Source organism: Pollachius pollachius (genome assembly GCF_949987615.1).
Source record: "Pollachius pollachius genome assembly, chromosome: 6".
Taxonomy (NCBI): domain Eukaryota; kingdom Metazoa; phylum Chordata; class Actinopteri; order Gadiformes; family Gadidae; genus Pollachius; species Pollachius pollachius.
This window is the reverse complement of record NC_136939.1, coordinates 26,980,100-26,998,980: the sequence shown is the minus strand read 5'-3', so window position 1 is coordinate 26,998,980 and position 18,881 is coordinate 26,980,100. Positions and strand designations below refer to the sequence as shown.

The 18,881-nt window shown below is 45.7% G+C and overlaps 1 protein-coding gene across 3 annotated transcripts in view; it reads left to right on the top strand.

Moving 5' to 3' along the window:
* Window positions 1-18,881, top strand: part of map3k2 (mitogen-activated protein kinase kinase kinase 2) — a 40,657-nt gene that overhangs the window by 15,842 nt on the left and 5,934 nt on the right. For 2 of the 3 annotated variants that reach the window (XM_079738489.1, XM_079738488.1), the window contains exons 2-14: window positions 3,527-3,600; window positions 7,954-8,075; window positions 8,349-8,389; window positions 8,518-8,617; window positions 9,076-9,180; window positions 11,851-11,935; window positions 12,320-12,450; window positions 12,760-12,904; window positions 14,768-14,860; window positions 15,157-15,420; window positions 16,354-16,502; window positions 16,910-17,041; window positions 17,408-17,537. In XM_079738489.1, the coding sequence (XP_079594615.1) occupies window positions 3,543-3,600; window positions 7,954-8,075; window positions 8,349-8,389; window positions 8,518-8,617; window positions 9,076-9,180; window positions 11,851-11,935; window positions 12,320-12,450; window positions 12,760-12,904; window positions 14,768-14,860; window positions 15,157-15,420; window positions 16,354-16,502; window positions 16,910-17,041; window positions 17,408-17,537 (1,555 nt within the window). In that variant the 5' untranslated portion in view covers window positions 3,527-3,542. Of the gene's footprint in view, window positions 1-3,526; window positions 3,601-5,382; window positions 5,490-7,953; window positions 8,076-8,348; window positions 8,390-8,517; window positions 8,618-9,075; window positions 9,181-11,850; window positions 11,936-12,319; window positions 12,451-12,759; window positions 12,905-14,767; window positions 14,861-15,156; window positions 15,421-16,353; window positions 16,503-16,909; window positions 17,042-17,407; window positions 17,538-18,881 lie in introns of all 3 variants that reach the window. The other variant, XM_079738490.1, reaches the window with a different exon arrangement.

The following is an 18,881-nucleotide window of genomic DNA, read 5'->3' as shown; positions in this document are numbered from 1 at the left end:
TAATGCAGTAGTAACTTTCCACAGTAAAGGCCGGTTTATAGTCCTCCTCAAAGTGCTGTACGTAGAAATGGAGAGCCCTCTCCGTAGCCGGACAGCCTTTTGGAGACCCTCTCCGTAGCTTATGTGCGCATCCAATATTTTTTAACAATCCGTCAACGCAACGGAGACGGCAAGCGCTGTGATTGGTCCTCTGAAAAAAGAATTTCCGGAATCACTTCTCCGGTTTGACTTTGCACCTTATTTACTTTGTACATTGTTTACTTTGCACATTAAGGACCAATAAAACACCAAATAAGATTTGAAAAGGTTTGGAAGTTTATTTACAACACTATTTACATGTTTTTTAGTCAACATATAAAATCGATCGGGCGGCGAATTGCATTGTGTATCCGACATCCCGGCGGAGAACTTAATATGCTCAAGGGTTCTCCGTAGTTACGGAGTCGGATTACGGATTAAGGAGTCGGAGTAGTATACTTTGGCCTTTATCCAACATCCCGACGGAGAACTTTGAATGCTCAAGGGTTCTCCGTAGTTACGGAGTCAGATTACAGATTAAGGAGGATGAGTAGTATACTTTGGCCTTAACTACTTAAGTCTAGTTTATACTACTCCATAGTGTACTGTACGTAGACATGCAGAGCCCTCTCCTCGTCGGAGACCCTCTCCGTAGCTCGAAATTCGCATCCAATTGTTTTTTAACTATCTGTCGACGTTACGGAGACGGACTGATACGACAAGAGTTGTGATTGGTTCTCTAACAAAATCATTTCCGGAATCACTTTTCCCTGTTTGACTTTGCCCCTTATTTGCTTTATACCTTGTTAACTTCGCACATTAAGGACCAATAAAACACTAAATAAGCTTTGGAAGTTTATTTACAACACTATTTACATGGTTAGTAGTCATCATATAAGATTGATCATCCAACATCCTGATGGCAACTTCGATGGCTCGAGGGGTTTTTGTAGTTATGGAGTCGGAAAATGGCATCACTTTTGATGAGTCTTTTCTTAAAACAATTGTAACTGAAAATAAACATAGCTAAATAACAACCAATAACTTCAGTCATTGAGGTCAAAAATAGGCCCAATGATAGGCCCAGATTTTTTTATTTACTTTTACAAATCAAGAGTCGGCCTGATTTGACTAATGGGCTTTGCATCCTTTCCTTCTGCCCTTACAGTACATTTCAAAGACATGCTGCCCACCAGCTTTCAAATTACAGTGATGCCACTGGTTGCTTTGTATCAATTTTATTCACATAACTATCCCTCCCTACTATTTTGTAGTTCACCAAAACCCTGAAACAACTTGAGTCTCACATTCTTATGCCACCATACACCAACAGTGCAAGCAAGCCAATGGCAACCAAGCGCGCAGTCCTTCCTCCCTCAGCTTAAAAACCACCAGCCGCCACTGATGTAAATAGTGTTGTAAATAAACTTCCAAACCTTTTAAATTTTTATTTGGTGTTTTATTTGTAAGGTGCAAAGTAAACAGGTGCAAGGGAAAGTGATTCCGAAAATGATGTTGTTAGAGGACTAATTACGCCTTGTTCACACTACTTGCATCCGCCAACGGATGACCAAGGGCGTGTTTGACGTATATTGGACTGGTCTTTGTAGACACATACTGCAGCCAAACAATTCGCTTCCCACCACAAAGCCGATGTGTGGATATAAATTCAGTTCGCAATAATATCTACAACCACTAGTTGCTGCCCTTTGAATTCCGTTCAAAAAGCTTTATGGCACGACTATTATTGTAAACAGTATTACCAATTTATCTTTTTTGTAACTGATGGAAGTATGTTTTCTTTCCCTATGAGTTTTGCACTTTATTAATGCATAATAATTAAAAAACAACAACAAAAAAAAAACTCTTCAATACATTGGTAGGGAAGGCGGGGGCCTATTTTTGTTAAGGCCTTAAAAATACAGTGCTGGGGGAAACACTGCTGTCATTCCACATTTAAAAAAAATAAAAAAACTGCCAGATTTTTCCTGCTTCGTGCTTGTTATTGCAAAATGGATCCAGTAGCCGCGTGGAGTATATTTGCATAACTGCGATCTGATTGGCAGACGGATCTGCCGCTGCCTGAAAAGTTGAACATTTCTCAACTTTTTGACGCAGGCCACGGAGCCGAATGGACGGACAGACGGACCCACAATGCATTTTGCGTGCGCCCCATGCAAAGTCAATGAGATCCATCGATGGATGGAGGTAGTGTGAATGTGCCCTTACAGCCCTTGCCGTCTCCGTCCGCCTCCGTGGCGTCTACGGATAGTTTAAAAATCATGCACGTCTCCGACGACGGAGTGGGCTCTCTGTGTCTACGTACAGCACTTTACGTAGTAGTATATATCCGCCTTCAGGCTGACCAATGAAAGGCCTCATCGCTGTCGCCCTCATATTAGTGGTCTTAAAGTGCTATTCTTCACGAGGACCTTTCCATCAATGCCCATCACCTGCTATATCTCGAAAAATAGAATTTCCTATTTATTGAAGCATATAGCACAGGCCTCCTAATGTTAACAGGATATTACACGGTCATATTTTTTTTGACTTTGGGTAGCTCTCTTTTTTTTGTCTTACATATGTTTGCTTCGCTGCATTATACACACATGTATAGTGAGCCCTAACATCACCACTAGACACACGGGTATAGTGAGCCTTAACATCACTATACACACATGTATAGTGAGACTTAATATCACACTACACACATGTGTATAGTGAGCCCTAACATCACAACTAGACACACGTGTATAGTGAGCCCTAACATCACAACTAGACACACGTGTATAGTGAGCCCTAACATCACTATACACACATGTATAGTGAGACTTAATATCACCACTAGACACGTGTATAGTGAGCCCTAACATCACAACTACACACACATGTATAGTGAGCCCTAACATCACTAGACACACGTGTATAGTGAGCCCTAACATCACCACTACACACACGTGTATAGTGAGCCCTAACATCACAACTAGACACACGTGTATAGTGAGCCCTAACATCACTATACACACATGTATAGTGAGCCCTAACATCACCACTACACACATGTGTGTTGTTTCTAACAAGGTGGTGTGCGGTGTGTGTTGTTTCTAACAAGGTGGTGTGCGGTGTGTGTTGTTTCTAACGAGGCGGTGTGTGTTGTTTCTAACGGCGTGGTGTGTGTTGTTTCTAACGAGGTGGTGTGCGGTGTGTGTTTTTTCTAACGAGGTGGTGTGTGTTGTTTCTAACGAGGTGGTGTGCGATGTGTGTTGTTTCCAACGAGGTGGTGTGTGTTGTTTCTAACGAGGTGGTGTGTGTTTCTAACGAGGTGGTGTGCGGTGTGTGTTGTTTCTAACGAGGTGGTGTGTGTTGTTTCTAACGAGGTGGTGTGTGTTGTTTCTAACGAGGTGGTTTGTGTTGTTTCTAACGAGGTGGTGTGTGTTGTTTTCTAACGAGGTGGTGTGTGTTGTTTCTAACGAGGTGGTGTGTATGTGTGTGTGTGTGTGTCTCCTAGGAGAAGGACCCCTTTGATGGGAGAAACCTGCTTCTTAACCTCCTGGGTCCGCAGAAGAAGATTCACCATGATGGGTAAGGGTGTGTTTGTGTCTGTGTGTGTGTGTGTGTGTGTTATGGGTAGTGTGTGTGTTGTAATAAAGTGTAACAGGAACCATGGTAAATATTTATGTTGTGTAACAAACTGCCGCAGCAACAAGTGTAAATCCCCCATCTGATGTTGAAATGTGTGAGTGGGTGACACCAGCAGAGAAGATAACACTGCTTGAAACTCGTATTACTTTCCTTATTATAGACAGTGTCAGAGCTAATGTCTGACCGTGTGTGGTTGCTTGTTTCCCCTGACAACCTGTCCTGGATCAGATTGAATGCTCGCTCTGTCATTCAGGGCGGTTAGCAGCCGCTTTTACCCAAAGCGACTTACAAAGGTTCAAACACACCTTCACCCATCCCCCCCAGCGGTCAGGAAATGAGGTGCCCAGTGTTTGGTCGAGGACCAGTTTTACATTACGTTAACACTGAGCAGAGTCACAATTCAGACCGTTAGTTCATCCAGTGTTAATCCAGTGTTTGGTCTATGCAGCTACCTATAAGGGAAGCATATAAACGGAGAGGAGAGCTCCGTCTTATTTCTTTAAAAAAACTAATGTTATAGCCTATTATTTTGCCCTATGGACGCTTCATATCCAGGTAAATTCACACACTTGTGAGTAAAGTATATAGACGGAGAAGAGGGGAGAGGAGAGCTCTGTCTTATCTCTTTAAATAATGAATGTTATATTTTTCGCTATATATTTGTTATATTAATTTATGAATGTTTTTTTATCAAGGTCAATTCACACACCTGAGTAAAGCATATAATCGGAGAGGAGAGGAGAGGAGAGGAGAGCTCCGTCTTCTCTTTAGACACAAATATTATTTTGCGCTACGGACGCTTCATATCCAGGTCAATTCACACACCTGTGAGTAAAGCATATAAACGGAGAGGAACATCCGTAAATAAATTAGCATATTCTGAGTTTGCGGTTCAATAGGTCATCAGTGAAACATCGTTGCGACACAATTGAAACCTCTAGCTAAATGTAGTAACCTAGAGAACCAGTTAAAACATTGTTTTCATCCAAACGAGCCGTCTTTAGCTAACGGTGAATTGCATTGGCTTCTATGAGCATTCGGCTTTCAGCCGCGAGCTTAGTCTGCAAAGTGCAAAACTGAAAATGACCACAATGGTAAAATTTCAATAGCGTCGCAATAATTGACTCTAGAGCCCCAAAACTTGTTCCATAGAGGCATGGCCTCTTTATGGTCATACTACAACCTTTAGTTTTGAAAAAAAATATATCTCTTCTTGTTTTTGAGGATTTTTATTTGGCAACAATTTCAATAGCGTTGCCATTATTGACTCTAGAGCCCCAAAACGTTTTCCATATAGGCATGGGTTCTTTATGGACTTACTGCAACTTTTAGTTTTGAAAAATATATCTAAACTTATTTTTAAGGAATTCCTTTTTAGCAAAAATGTCAACATGATTTTTTTTTTAGCAACAATTTCAATTGCGTGGCCATTATTGACTCTAGAGCCCCAAAACTTGTTCAATAGAGGCATGGCCTCTTTATGGTCCTACTACAACCTTTGTGATGGGGAGAGGGGAGGGAGTGGGAAGATGCGTTGGTTGGAGTCACAGACCTTTTCGATTGTTGTAGTATTTGTGTTATGTGATTTTACTGTATAGGGTGGATGTTGATATAATACATTTTTTGTTAAATAATTGGTTTAAAGATTATACTTGTAATATGTTCAATCTCTCCATATTTCCCCTGCTCATTACTGTGCACAAATGTACTGTATGTACTTAGGCCTCAAGACCCCTTCTGGTGCCGGCAGACACATAGGACCAATCCCAAAGTGAGCCCTGAGGACTAAGGACTAAGGACTCACAGACTTAATTGATCTCAGGTGCTAAGTGAGTGAGTGTGTGAGGCCACATGGGATCAGATAGGTAATATGGGATTGGGACAGCACTTCACGAGAGCACAGGTTACCGTGGCAACGTTTAATGACAAATATGTTGCTGACACTTGGTCGGTTTGGGAATTCTCATTTTTAGTTTTTTTTAGTTTTTTTTGTAAATGCAATGAAAACAATAAGCTACAGCAATTTATTGATATTAGAAAATATATTTTTTACTTTTGAACACTTCAGTATAAAGGATGTATTAAATAATTTAGGTGATTATTGGCCTACACATACTAATCATAAGTCAGAACGGGCTACATTTGGCTGAATTATGAAAGGTATAATTAGTAATATGAAGAGCCGTTTAGGAGCCAAAAGAGCCAGCTCTTGTTGGTGAGCTTATCCATATGGTCCGACTCACTAAAAAAAGGCTGAAATTCCCATCTGGTCGCGCATTGACAGTAGCGCTGTCTTGTTTACCTTCCTAATTTCTGTATCTCCCTATGGTCTCCGCGGTAAATGTCACAACGCTTTGAGCTGTGGGTAATTCCCTTAGGTGAAGTCTGCACTGATAAAGACTCACGGAAAGGGCTCGGTAAGTGTGGACTCAAACCCTCACGTCCTTTGGAATTCGACAATGGGACAGCCCTAAAGCCTTAATAATTTCGCGAGAACACAAAACAAAGTCTGTGAGTCCATGAGTCCGGACATTGGGATTGGGCCATAGAAACCTCCCGGCAGGGTGCGCTTTGCGACCACACAAAAAGATTTGCGAGCCGAAAAAAAAACATTTCACCTCCGCTGCTGCAACTCCATCCTAGGGGAAACACTGTAATCCATGTCAATGGGAACTGGTAGGTAATTTGTATGAGTTAAGGAAGTTAATCCAGGTCAATGGGAACTAGTAATATCTGCTGGGACCCCACAGCCCTCACAATGGGAACTGGTAGCATCTGGTCTGACCCCACAGCCCTCACAACATACACAGAAAGTAACTTAAGGATGGAAAGTAACTAAGTAACAGAAAAATGTAATGTGATATCTATGGGTAATTTTACACATTTAAAAATCATTTAAAATATCACAATATGCTTTTGAATGACATACCATTCTAAATATTCTCACAGAGTGATGACATTGAAGTTTAAAATATGGTATAAGACTAAAAGTAGTTATTCTCTCTGATGTTTCAAACCTCATCATGATAATTTTATCTTCTCATTCATACTATCAAACGGGCGGTGTTTTTTAAGGAGACATATTATGGTGTTTTCCCAACAAGTAAACATAGTATTTGAGTTCCAAAAAACATGTTTTTGAAGCTGTTTGCTGGAAATAGCTTTTCGGAAAAAAAATCTCACCCCCTCCGTTTCAGTCCCTTCAGAATGTGGTTTCTGGTGTCTGTAGCTTTAATGCAAATGAGCTGCTGCCCATTGACCAATGAGCTGTCAGACTGAACCACAGCATGGAGGAGAAGGGGTTGTGGCCATTTGCGGACTCCTGGAGCTTTAAATCTATATAATATAATAATAATAATATTATATATGGGTATTTATATAATATTTTATCTAATATCACAGCCAAAAGTTATGTGCGCCTCGGATGTTATTATGAATCATATAGACTGCGTCTGACGTCTCTGGTACTTCCACAACGAGGAAAGACTCGTAGTGGGGGATATCTCGGCCATTGTTGAGAAGAGTTAGAATATGGGGAAAGGAACTTTGGCCTTGACTCTCTGAAGTCCATGAACCGCGACATGGAGGAGAAAGGGATTGTACCCCGGGAGCTGAGCTGCCGGACTGCCTCCGAGCTCCCTCTCGCCGGACCTGCCAGCTTTGGTGGCAGGTCAGCTCCCGGAGTACAATCCCTTCCTCCTCCATTTCTCCTCCTCCGGACTGCCGCTGAAGCTTCGGTGGCAGTGGGGCAGGGCTGCCGCCGAGTTCCCCCCGCCGGAGCTGCTCGTCCACTGGTCCACAAAATCTTAGCTGTGCCCTGATTGGAGGGGAGTGGGGAAGTGGGAGGTAATATTCAAGTGTGCCCCCTTCCTTTGTAGGAGGGGGCGCCGAAACTGACTCGCTCGTTTGGTAACTGTAGGCGGGGTACTTTCAGAAATACATCTCTCACTCAAAAAATCATGTACAGACTTTTTTCAAAGTGTGTATGCGTGTGGGAGCACCAGAGACCCCAAACAACACCCCAAATCCCAGGAATAGTGTTGTTTTCATAATATGTCCCCTTTAAGTGATATCTCGGAGCGCTCCGCGTGTGTGAGTGTGTGTGTGTGTTTGTCCTTCACCATCCAAACGTACACGATCGGAACCTACCCCATCCAAACGTTGTACACTATCTGACATACAGGATCCGAACGCACAGCATCCTTTCGGTCCCTGTACTAGATCCCTCCACGGAGGATAAACGATGATATTGAAACATGGCCCTGCCCTGACTGGAGTGCCTCCTCTCCACAGATGAGCAGGATGCGCTGAACTCGATCATGCAGGACCTGGCGGAGCTTCACCGCTCAACCAGACGCCCGGTCCTGTCCCTGTCCGACCTGGGGAAGCCCAAGGCCTCCTCGCCCAAGAACCAGGTGAGGAAGAACCGCTCGCTCCTCTGTAGTTCCTCTTCTGCTCTGTCTGCGTAGGGAGTGAAAACGCACAAACCTGGATGTTTAAGGGGAAGGAATTCAGCTAGGAATTACTTCAGTAACCTATTTAAACCTGTACTACCTCCTCTTCATTCAGGTAATCTGGTCATCGAGGTCATCTTTAGGAAATGGTGCCTCTATGTTGTGAAGAACAACACATCATCTCATGTTCCTTCTGCCCGTTTCAACCCATGTCCTGTTTTCTTTATTCAACAGAATGACGTCAGAGTAAAGTTCGAGTTCAAAGGCGAGAGAAGGTAAAGGTTCAGACCGCACTATGACCTGACCTCCTGACTCTATGACCTCACCTCCTCACCTTATGACCTCCTGACCCCATGACCTCTTGACCCTATGACCTCCTGACCCTTTCTCCTCCTCCTCCTAGGATCCTGCAGTTCTCCCGACCGGTCCTTCTGGCCGAGCTGAAGACCAAAGCTAAGGTGGCCTTCGGTCAGAGCATGGACCTCCACTACACCAACAACGAGGTATGTTTACATTCACCCATTCATGCACACATTCACACACCAACGACAGGGTCAACAGCTTTGGTTGAGGGAATCTGGAACGAGGCCAACATTATGAACTGATCCTATGGGGAAGATATGTTTGGTTACTCTTAACTACAGTTGGTAAGAAAGGCTGCATTGCTTTACCCATTATATTATTATAATAAACTGTGTGTCTCTTTCTGTCTCTCTCTCTCTCTGTCTCTCTCTCTCTCTCGTCTCTGTCTCTCTCTCTCTCTCGTCTCTGTCTCTGTCTCTCTCTCCCCTCTTCTATGTCTCTCTCTTCTCTCTCTCTCTTCCCTCCTCTGTCTCTCTCTCTCTCTTCCCTCCTCTGTCTCTCTCCCCTCCTCTGTCTCTCTCTCTCTCCCCTCTTCTATGTCTCTCTCCCCTCTCTCTCTCTCTCCCCTCCTCTATGTCTCTCTCCCCTCTCTCTCTAGCTGGTGATCCCCTTGACAACTCAGGACGACCTGGACAAGGCGGTGGAGCTGCTGGACCGCAGCGCGCACATGAAGAGCCTCAAGATCCTCCTGGTGCTGCAACAGGTTAGCATCTGCAACTAGCATCACATTAACACCTAGCCTAGCATCAGGCTAATACCTAGCCACACGCTAAGACATGAAGAGCCTGAAGATCCTCCTGGTGCTGTAACAGGTTAGCATCTGCACCTAGCATCAGGCTAACACCTAGCCAAGCATCAGGCTAACACCTAGCTTCACGCTAACACATGAAGAGCCTGAAGATCCTCCTGGTGCTGCAACAGGTTAGCATCTACACCTAGCATCAAGCTAACACCTAGCCTCAGGCTTACACATGAATAGCCTGAAGATCCTCCTGGTGCTGCAAGAGGTTATCTGCTACAGCTAGCATCAGGCTAACACCACTCTGTAGTAAGCACCCTCCTACAGCCATGTAGTCCCCAAACCACCTGTAGCCCTCCTACAGCCTGTACTGTTAACGTGGTTAGTGTTAACGTGGTTGGCCACGTTAACGTGGTTAGACCTATGTTAACGTGGTTAGCCCTCCTACAGCCATGTGTTACGTGGTTAGCCCTTACAACCATGTGTTAAAGGGTAATTCAGGTTAGGGCTGGGCGATATATCGAATATATGCGATGTATCGCGAGATGTTCTCCAGGCAATGTATAAAATGCCCCTGTCGCGAACATCGAATACAAATTGGCACGTAATGTTTCTTTTTGCCGCCGCCGGCATACTCGTTGTGTTCCCTTCTCTCGCTCTTTCCTGTGGCTCTCTGCCTCACAGACTCATATGCATTAAACACACTCACTCCCCTGCGAGATTCTAGGATTCTACGCGCGTGTGTGACGGTCGCGTGTGTGACGTCACACACGCGACCGGTGAGTGAGAACAGCGACCGGTCACTCATCTCCTACCGTTGAGTGAGAACAGCGAGAGAGAGAGAAAAGATGATGGAAACTGAAGATTTGGTTTCAAAAAAGAATAGTACAGGATCCGTCGTCTGGCAGTGGTTTGGCTACCGAAAGGAAGATGTGGAACAAAAAACGGCTTTGAGCTCTGTTTTTGCTCGAAAATAATTAACGGTTTGAATAAATGCTGTGTTGGTAAATCTAACTTGCTGTGATTTTCCTTTTCTTATGTGCAAGTTCTAAATTCTTCCAATAGAAAGCACTAATGAGTTTAAACAATATGTTGTTTCATGTAATCTACATGCAGACTTATGTTTCAGGAATACTCGAATTATTATAACATGTAGTAACATTATGCCAGACATGGTTGAATCGAGCATTTATGATGTGCTCTAGAGGAGATTCAAAATATATTAAGATATATATCGTCTATCGAGATATAGTAAAAAAATATCGAGATATTCATTTTGGCCCATATCGCCCAGCCCTAATTCCGGTGTAAAATGGATTTGGGATATGTTTTGTATGATAAAGAGTTGAACGTTTGTTTTGGAGCACAAAAACCGCATCTCGACGATTTCTTCAGTTTGCTGTTTTTAGCCGATTCTATCAAAACGCTATAAACTTGGAACGATGGGGGCACTGGTTATGGTAAAAACTAAATCGCTATTTTAAACCACTAAAAAGGCTAAAAGTAGCCCGACACTTCTTTGGTAGTACAATAAGGGTCTTAACATATAAAACGAGGCAATTGAGAACTTTGTAATTTTACAGATTATTTATTAAAAAGGACATTTTATACACACAATACCATCAGTAGATCACCCGTCGACGCCATTTTTTTCTTTTTAAGACTCGATAAGCAGATTGGCGAACACAGAGCTTGCGTGTTGCTGACTGATGTCACATTCTCTGTGTTCGTCAATCTACCTATCGAGTCTTAAAAACAAAATGGCGTCGACGGGTGATCTACTGATGGTATTGTGTGTATAAAATGTCCTTTTTAATAAACAATCTGTAAAATTACAAAGTTCTCAATGCCTCGTTTTATATGTTAAGACCCTTATTATACTACCAAAGAAGTGTCGGGCTACTTCTAGCCTTTTAAGTGGTTTAAAATAACGATTTCGTTTTTACCATAACCAGTGCCCCCATCGTTCCAAGTTTATAGCGTTTTGGTAGAATCGGCTAAAAACAGCCAACTGAAGAAAGCGTCTGTATACGTTTTTTGTGCTCCAAAACGAACGTTTCAACTCGTTATCATACAAAACATATCCCAAATCCATTTTACACCGGAATTACCCTTTAATGTGGTTAGCCCTCCTACAGCCGTGTGTTAACGTGGTTAGCCCTCCTACAGCCGTGTGTTAACGTGGTTAGCCCTCCTACAGCCGTGTGTTAACGTGGTTAGCCCTCCTACAGCCGTGTGTTAACGTGGTTAGCCCTCCTACAGCCGTGTGTTAACGTGGTTAGCCCTCCTACAGCCGTGTGTTAACGTGGTTAGCCCTCCTACAGCCGTGTGTTAACGTGGTTAGCCCTCCTACAGCCGTGTGTTAACGTGGTTAGCCCTCCTACAGCCGTGTGTTAACGTGGTTAGCCCTCCTACAGCCGTGTGTTAACGTGGTTAGCCCTCCTACAGCCGTGTGTTAACGTGGTTAGCCCTCCTACAGCCGTGTGTTAACGTGGTTAGCCCTCCTACAGCCGTGTGTTAACGTGGTTAGCCCTCCTACAGCCGTGTGTTAACGTGGTTAGCCCTCCTACAGCCGTGTGTTAACGTGGTTAGCCCTCCTACAGCCGTGTGTTAATGTGTGTGTCTCCCCCCAAGACCCCCTCCAACATGTCGCTGCATGAGGAGCTGGACAACACCAGCTTCAGACTGGAGGACCGCAAAAGCCTGATGGGCCTCAAAGGTGGGACCTCCTCCTCCTCCTCTTCTTCGGCCTTCTACTTCTCCTCTTCCTCCCTATCCGCTTCCACCTTCTACTCCTCCCCCTCCGCCGCTTACACCTTCTGCTTCTCCTCCTCCTTCTTCTTCCACATTCTCCTCCTCCTCTTGACTGATGTCACTGTATGGACCAGCCATTGAGTGGTGCAGTCTGACGAACCGTGCTTTAAACCTCTAGTCACCATGATGATTGTATTCTGAGCACATGGCCATGGGGTCATCTTCGGTGTAAATGTTATTTTATTTGAATCACAGGTACAGTCTCAGAGGGCTGAACAGGCCGTGTGAAATGACCCCTTAATGATGGTGATGAAACATCCCTCCCCCGTCTCCCCCCTCCCTCCCCCAGACCCTCACTCTACGGACCGGGCCTCCCCCCCCCCGGGCTACATCCCCGATGCCCTGCAGCAGTTCACCAGGAACGGTTCCTTCACCTCCATCAACAGTGAGGGGGAGTTCATCCCCGAGAGCATGGACCAGGTCTGTCTGTCTGTCTGTCTGTCTGTCTGTCTGTCTGTTCACCTCCATCAACCGTGAGGGGGAGTTCATCCCCGAGAGCAAGGACCGGACCCAGGATAAAGGCTGTCCGTAGTTCCCCGCAGCGGAGCAAGCGTAAACTAGCTCCCCTGCTGGGCTACCTTCCCACCCCATTAACTCTGTCTTTCTGTCTCTGTTTCTCTGTCTCTCTGTCTCTCTCTCTCTCTCTTTCGGTCTCTCTGTCTCTCTCTCCCTGAATGCTCTCTCTCTCCCTGCATGTTCTCTGTCTCTCTCTCTGTCTCCCCCCTCTAGATGCTGGACCCTCTGTCTATGAGCAGTCCAGAGAACTCTGCGTCAGGGAGCTGCCCGTCTCTGGACAGCCCCCTGGACAGCGACTACCCCAAGTCCCGGATGCCCCGGGCACAGAGTTACCCCGACAACCACCAGGACTTCCCAGGTACCCCCCTACCCCTGCCTCTAAGCACACCTTATTGGTCGATCCCACCCAGGCTGTACTCAAAGCATTTAATCACATTTAATCTCACAGTTGTTGAGATTCATTTATCATCACGACTGCATAAATTTTATCAAAAGATGCAATAAGTTCAATCATTTCATTCAGCCTAATGACGGGACGGCCTCCCTGTCAGTTGACTGTCCTGTGCTTTCATTGTTCAGTCTTCCACAAGGCCAGGCAGACCTGTCAATACAGCGAGCTGTTCTATTAACATGGTTCAATACTGACACTATTACCTACAATTAAAACATCTGCACATCTGTCTGCACGGTTCTAATGTTTTTATGTTATAATGATATTGATATTATCAACCCATTTGATGAAATAATACTCAGATGGAACTACTATGGAAGTAAATCTGTGCCATCGGATGAATTTAACTCAATAAATCATATTCAGATTTATTTTTCAATGTTAAAAAATTTGAAATCAAATATTCAACGTTAAAAAATTCAACGTAAATATTTTCAACGTCCCCAAATTCAACATGCCAATTTCAGCTGCAAAATTCAATGTCTGAAAATTCAGTGTTAACATTCTAAACAGCATTTTAACAGTAGCCTATAATAGGAAATGCTCAAAGGTAAATCAACGTCATTAAACATTGACTGTAGCTTTTTTTTTTTTTTTTGACCCTAGGGGGCGCTGTTGCACATTTTCTGCAACATGCCCGAATTTGAAGCGTAGACAGGCATGAAGTTGTTCACGTGCGGAAACATGCCCAAGCTTAAAACTTAACGTTTGTATCGTCATCGTTCACTCAGATTGGGGATATTCTTTTTGTGACACCAGCACGGGCGTCAGCATCACATCACAGATCGCCCCAGCATCACACCAAGCGTAGGCAAAGTGACCTCGGCGGATTGCCCCAAATTGGTGCCCTAATAAGTTGACCCACTACAATTACTCTTACGTTGCATGTAAATCCAGCCAAGTCACTGCAATCACACACACACTTCACATACAGGCATTAGTTCACCTTTTTTGGCAAAAAAAACAAAAAATGGTGTGGATTATAACGAAAACATAAATAAAACATAAGATCCTCACCCCCCCCCCCACCTTGTTATTAAATGTGCTTAATAAATACATTTGATTTGATTTGATTAGCATTTTACAGACCGATACAATGGATAGGGCGTTCAGTAAGGTCCACCACCGTTGCTTCTCTCCCCATAAAAAGCTACAGTCAGTGTTTAATGACGTTGATTTACCTTTGAGCATTTCCTATTATAGGCTACTGTGTAAAATGCTGTTTAGAATTAACGTTTGTATCCAAAAAGAAGAATCGAGTGACGCTCTTATTCCCGCTCTCCTTGCTTGACCACGATCTAGCATCTAGGATCGATTGCTCTTCCTTTGGTCCCCGGATGTTAGCACTGAATTTTCCGGCATTGAATTTTGCAGCTGAATTTGGCATGTTGAATTTGGGGACGTTGAAAATATTTACGTAGAATTTTTTAATGTTGAATATTTGATTCTGAATTTGGCATGTTGAATTTGGGGACGTTGAAAATATTTACGAAGAATTTTTTAATGTTGAATATTTGATTTTGAATTTTTAACAAAAAAATAAAGCTGAATAGGATTTATTGAAAATTTTAAGAGTTAAATTCATAGGCAAAAAATCCAGATACGTTATTTCAATGCATAATTATTCAGTGCTTGGAATTCAATGGCTTTATTTTCAAAATCAGATGGAACAGATTTACTTCCATTGAATACTGTCTCTGATTGTTGGAACAGTATTTAAGTCGTAGTAAAGGGAGCTCACTGAGGTCTCTCCGGTGTTCTCTGGGACAGAGTACGACATTCCGGTGTTTGAGAAGTCTGGGAAGGGCGGAACATACCCGCGGAGATACGGCATTCCCTTCAGCCTCCAGGACTACAGTGACGGTGAGTCCTGACCCCTGACCCCCCAGGGAGGAAGACGTTCCCGCGGGCCCGGTGGACCCAGGGCCACGGCCTGGTGTCTGACTCTGTTAACCTGACCCCTGACCCCTGACCCCTGACCCCCAGGGCCACGGCCTGGTGTCTGACTCTGTTAACCTGACCCCTGACCCCTGACCCCTGACCCCCAGGGCCACGGCCTGGTGTCTGACTCTGTTAACCTGACCCCTGACCCCTGACCCCTGACCCCCAGGGCCACGGCCTGGTGTCTGACTCTGTTAACCTGACCCCTGACCCCCCAGGGAGGAAGACATTCCCGAGGGCCCGGAGGACCCAGGTCCACGGGCTGCGCTCCCCTGTGAGCTTCAGCCCCACGGAGCCGTCCCCGTCCACCAGCAGCGGCAGCAGCGTGTTCACCCCCGACCTGGAGGAGGCCCCGCTGGGAGGGGGCCCGCCACTCGGGGGGCGGCGACCGCGCCGGGGCAGCGACATCGAGGGGAACAGCGTGGTGACGCCCACAGGGACCCCCGGACTCTCGGTCATGGACATCAGCCCGCCCAGCCGCTGTGAGTGGAATGGGTTTTATTTTGAAGGGGTTGATGAAACATGTTTAATGGGTTTTATTTTGGAGGAGTTGATGACATGTTGAATGGCCTTTATTTTGGAGGAGTGGATGATGACATGTTGAGTGGGTTTTATTTTGAAGGAGTTGACACATTAAATGTTTTGTCTTTTGGAGGAGTGGTCGATGATGTGTTGAATGGGTTTTATTTTGAAGGAGTTGAGACACATTGAATTTTTTTATATTTTGGAGGAGTTAATGAAACATGTTGAATGGCTTTTATTCTGGAAGAGTTGAGACTCGATGAATGGCTTTTATATTGAAAGAGTTGAGACACGATGAATGGCTTTTATTCTGGAAGAGTTGAGACATGATGAACAGCCTTTATTTAGAGCAGGGGTCTCAAACTCGCGGCCCGGGGGCCAATTGAGGCCCGTGGGCTGAAATATTGTGGCCCCCTACTTGACATCAAAGTTTAGTGTTAGTGCAGCCCGCTCGTTGTTGTCAAACGCACATTTTTGCTGAGACGCTTGCCACGCTTTTTTATCACTTGTGATAGGATGGCCTGATGTCCCGGTTTTTCCGGGACAGTCCCAATTTTGCCGGGACAGTCCCAATTTTGAGTTACGTGTCCATAGTCCCGACAAAAGCCAAAGGACGCTAAAATGTCCCGGTTTCCACCAACCACTAGGAAATGTCCCCTGTTGTCAGCGATTACATAGCTAACGTGACCTAATTATAGCTCTATCATTAACTTAGATTGGGTCAGTTGTGCTACTTTTTTTTGTGGAATACTTGATGTGGCCCAGCCTGACCCAGACTCTACCTCCAGCGGCCCCCAGGTAAGTTTAGTTTGAGACCCCTGATTTAGAGAGAGTCGGGTCCTGTTGACGGGCTTTTACTGTGGAGGCTCTGACCGTCCTTCCTGTCCCCCCAGCGCCGCGCGCCCCCACCAACTGGCGCCTGGGGAAGCTGCTGGGGCAGGGCGCCTTTGGAAGGGTGTTCCTCTGCTACGACGCCGACACTGGCCGTGAGCTGGCCGCCAAGCAGGTGGCCTTCGACCCCGATTCCCCTGAGACCAGCAAGGTAAGGCCCTCTCTGATTGGTTTAGAGCAGGGGTCGGCAACCCTAGGCACGCGTGCCATCACTGGCACGGGGCAGCAAAAAATATATATATATATATATATATATATGTGTATATATATTTTTTTAAATTATTATTATTATTATTATTATTATTTAAAAAATTCAGAGCACACCCCCGAGACCGGCACGGTTTGCATTCAGCTTTTTATCGTTAGAAACCCAGTCATATTTTTTAATGTTTGGTAGTGGATGAGGTAATTCCTCTGCTCGTGTTAAAAACTGCTGCTCGTGTGACGATTAACTATTTTGGCTGCTGTAAAATATTATGTCTCTCTCTCTCTCTCTTTCTGTCTCTCTGTCTCTGTCTCTCTCTTTCTGTCCCTCTGTCTCTCTCCCCCCCCCTCCAGGAGGTGAGCGCTCTGGAGTGTGAGATCCAGCTCCTGAAGAACCTGTTCCACGAGCGCATCGTGCAGTACTACGGCTGTCTGAGGGACTCCACCGAGAGGACCCTGTCCATCTTCATGGAGTACATGCCCGGGGTGAGGACCTCTGAGAGGACTGCCACCGCCATCACTCCTGGCTCCACTCAAACATCTGATCACAATGTCGTTGTTAAAGTGACTCTAGCACTCTAGGAGGAGAGGGAGGAAATGGAGGGGGAGAAGGAGGAGGGGGGAGGAGGAGGTGATGGAGGGGGGAGGAGGAGATGGAGGAGATGGAGGAGGAGGAGGGGGGAGGAAAAAGAGGAAGAGGAGTGGTCTCGGCTCATGTGGTACCGCGTCGCAAAGAAAGAATAACTTATTTTCGTTTTATTGAATCAGAATCTGAAAGATGTTTTATTTTGTGTCTCTGTCTGTGTGTGTGTGTCTCTCTCTCTCTGTGTTTGTCTCTGCGTGTGTCCCCAGGGCTCGATCAAGGACCAGCTGAAGTCATACGGCGCGCTGACGGAGAACGTGACGCGGCGCTACACCCGCCAGATCCTGGAGGGTGTGTCCTACCTGCACAGCAACATGATCGTCCACCGCGACATCAAGGGTGAGTGCAGCTGACCTCCTCCATTAGATGAACCCTGACCCCTACATGACCCCCTATCTCTGAAACTAACCTGCCACCTCACTTACTGAACCTGACCCTGGCCCTGACCCTAACCTCTGACCGTAACCCTGACCTCTGACCCAAACCCCAACCTACCACCTCACTTACTGAACCTGACCCTGGTCCTGACCCTAACCTCTGACCCTAACCCTGACCTCTGACCCAAACCCCAACCTACCACCTCACTTACTGAACCTGACCCTGGTCCTGACCCTAACCTCTGACCCTAACCCTGACCCTAACCTCTGACTCTAACCCTAACCTCTGACCGTAACCCTTACCCTGAAACTAATCCTGACACTAACCTACCACCTGACTTACTGAACCTGACCCTAACCTCTGACCCTGACCCTGAAACTAAACTCTGACCCTAACCTACCACCTCACTTATTGAACCTGACCCTGGTCCTGACCCTAACCTCTGACCCTAACCCTGACCCTAACCCTGACCCTAACCTCTGACTCTAACCCTAACCTCTGACCGTAACCCTTACCCTGAAACTAATCCTGACACTAACCTACCACCTGACTTACTGAACCTGACCCTAACCTCTGACCCTGACCCTGAAACTAAACTCTGACCCTAACCTACCACCTCACTTATTGAACCTGACCCTGGTCCTGACCCTAACCTCTGACCCTAACCCTGACCCTAACCCTGACCCTAACCTCTGACTCTAACCCTAACCTCTGACCGTAACCCTTACCCTGAAACTAATCCTGACACTAACCTACCACCTGACTTACTGAACCTGACCCTAACCTCTGACCCTGACCCTGAAACTAAACTCTGACCCTAACCTACCACCTCACTTATTGAACCTGACCCTGGTCCTGACCCTAACCTCTGACCCTAACCCTGACCCTAACCCTGACCCTAACCTCTGACTCTAACCCTAACCTCTGACCGTAACCCTTACCCTGAAACTAATCCTGACACTAACCTACCACCTGACTTACTGAACCTGACCCTAACCTCTGACCCTGACCCTGAAACTAAACTCTGACCCTAACCTACCACCTCACTTATTGAACCTGACCCTGGCCCTGACCTTTGCCTTAACCCTAACCTCTGACCCTAACCTACCACCTCACTTATTGAACCTGACCCTTGCCCTAACCTCTGACACTAACCTACCACCTCACTTACTGAACCTGATCCTAACCTCTGACCCTAACCCTTACCCTGACCCTAACCTACCACCTAACCCACTGACCCTGACCTCTGACCTAAACCCCTCCCCTCTGATCCTTACCCTGACCTCTTCCTTCCTGACCCCTGAC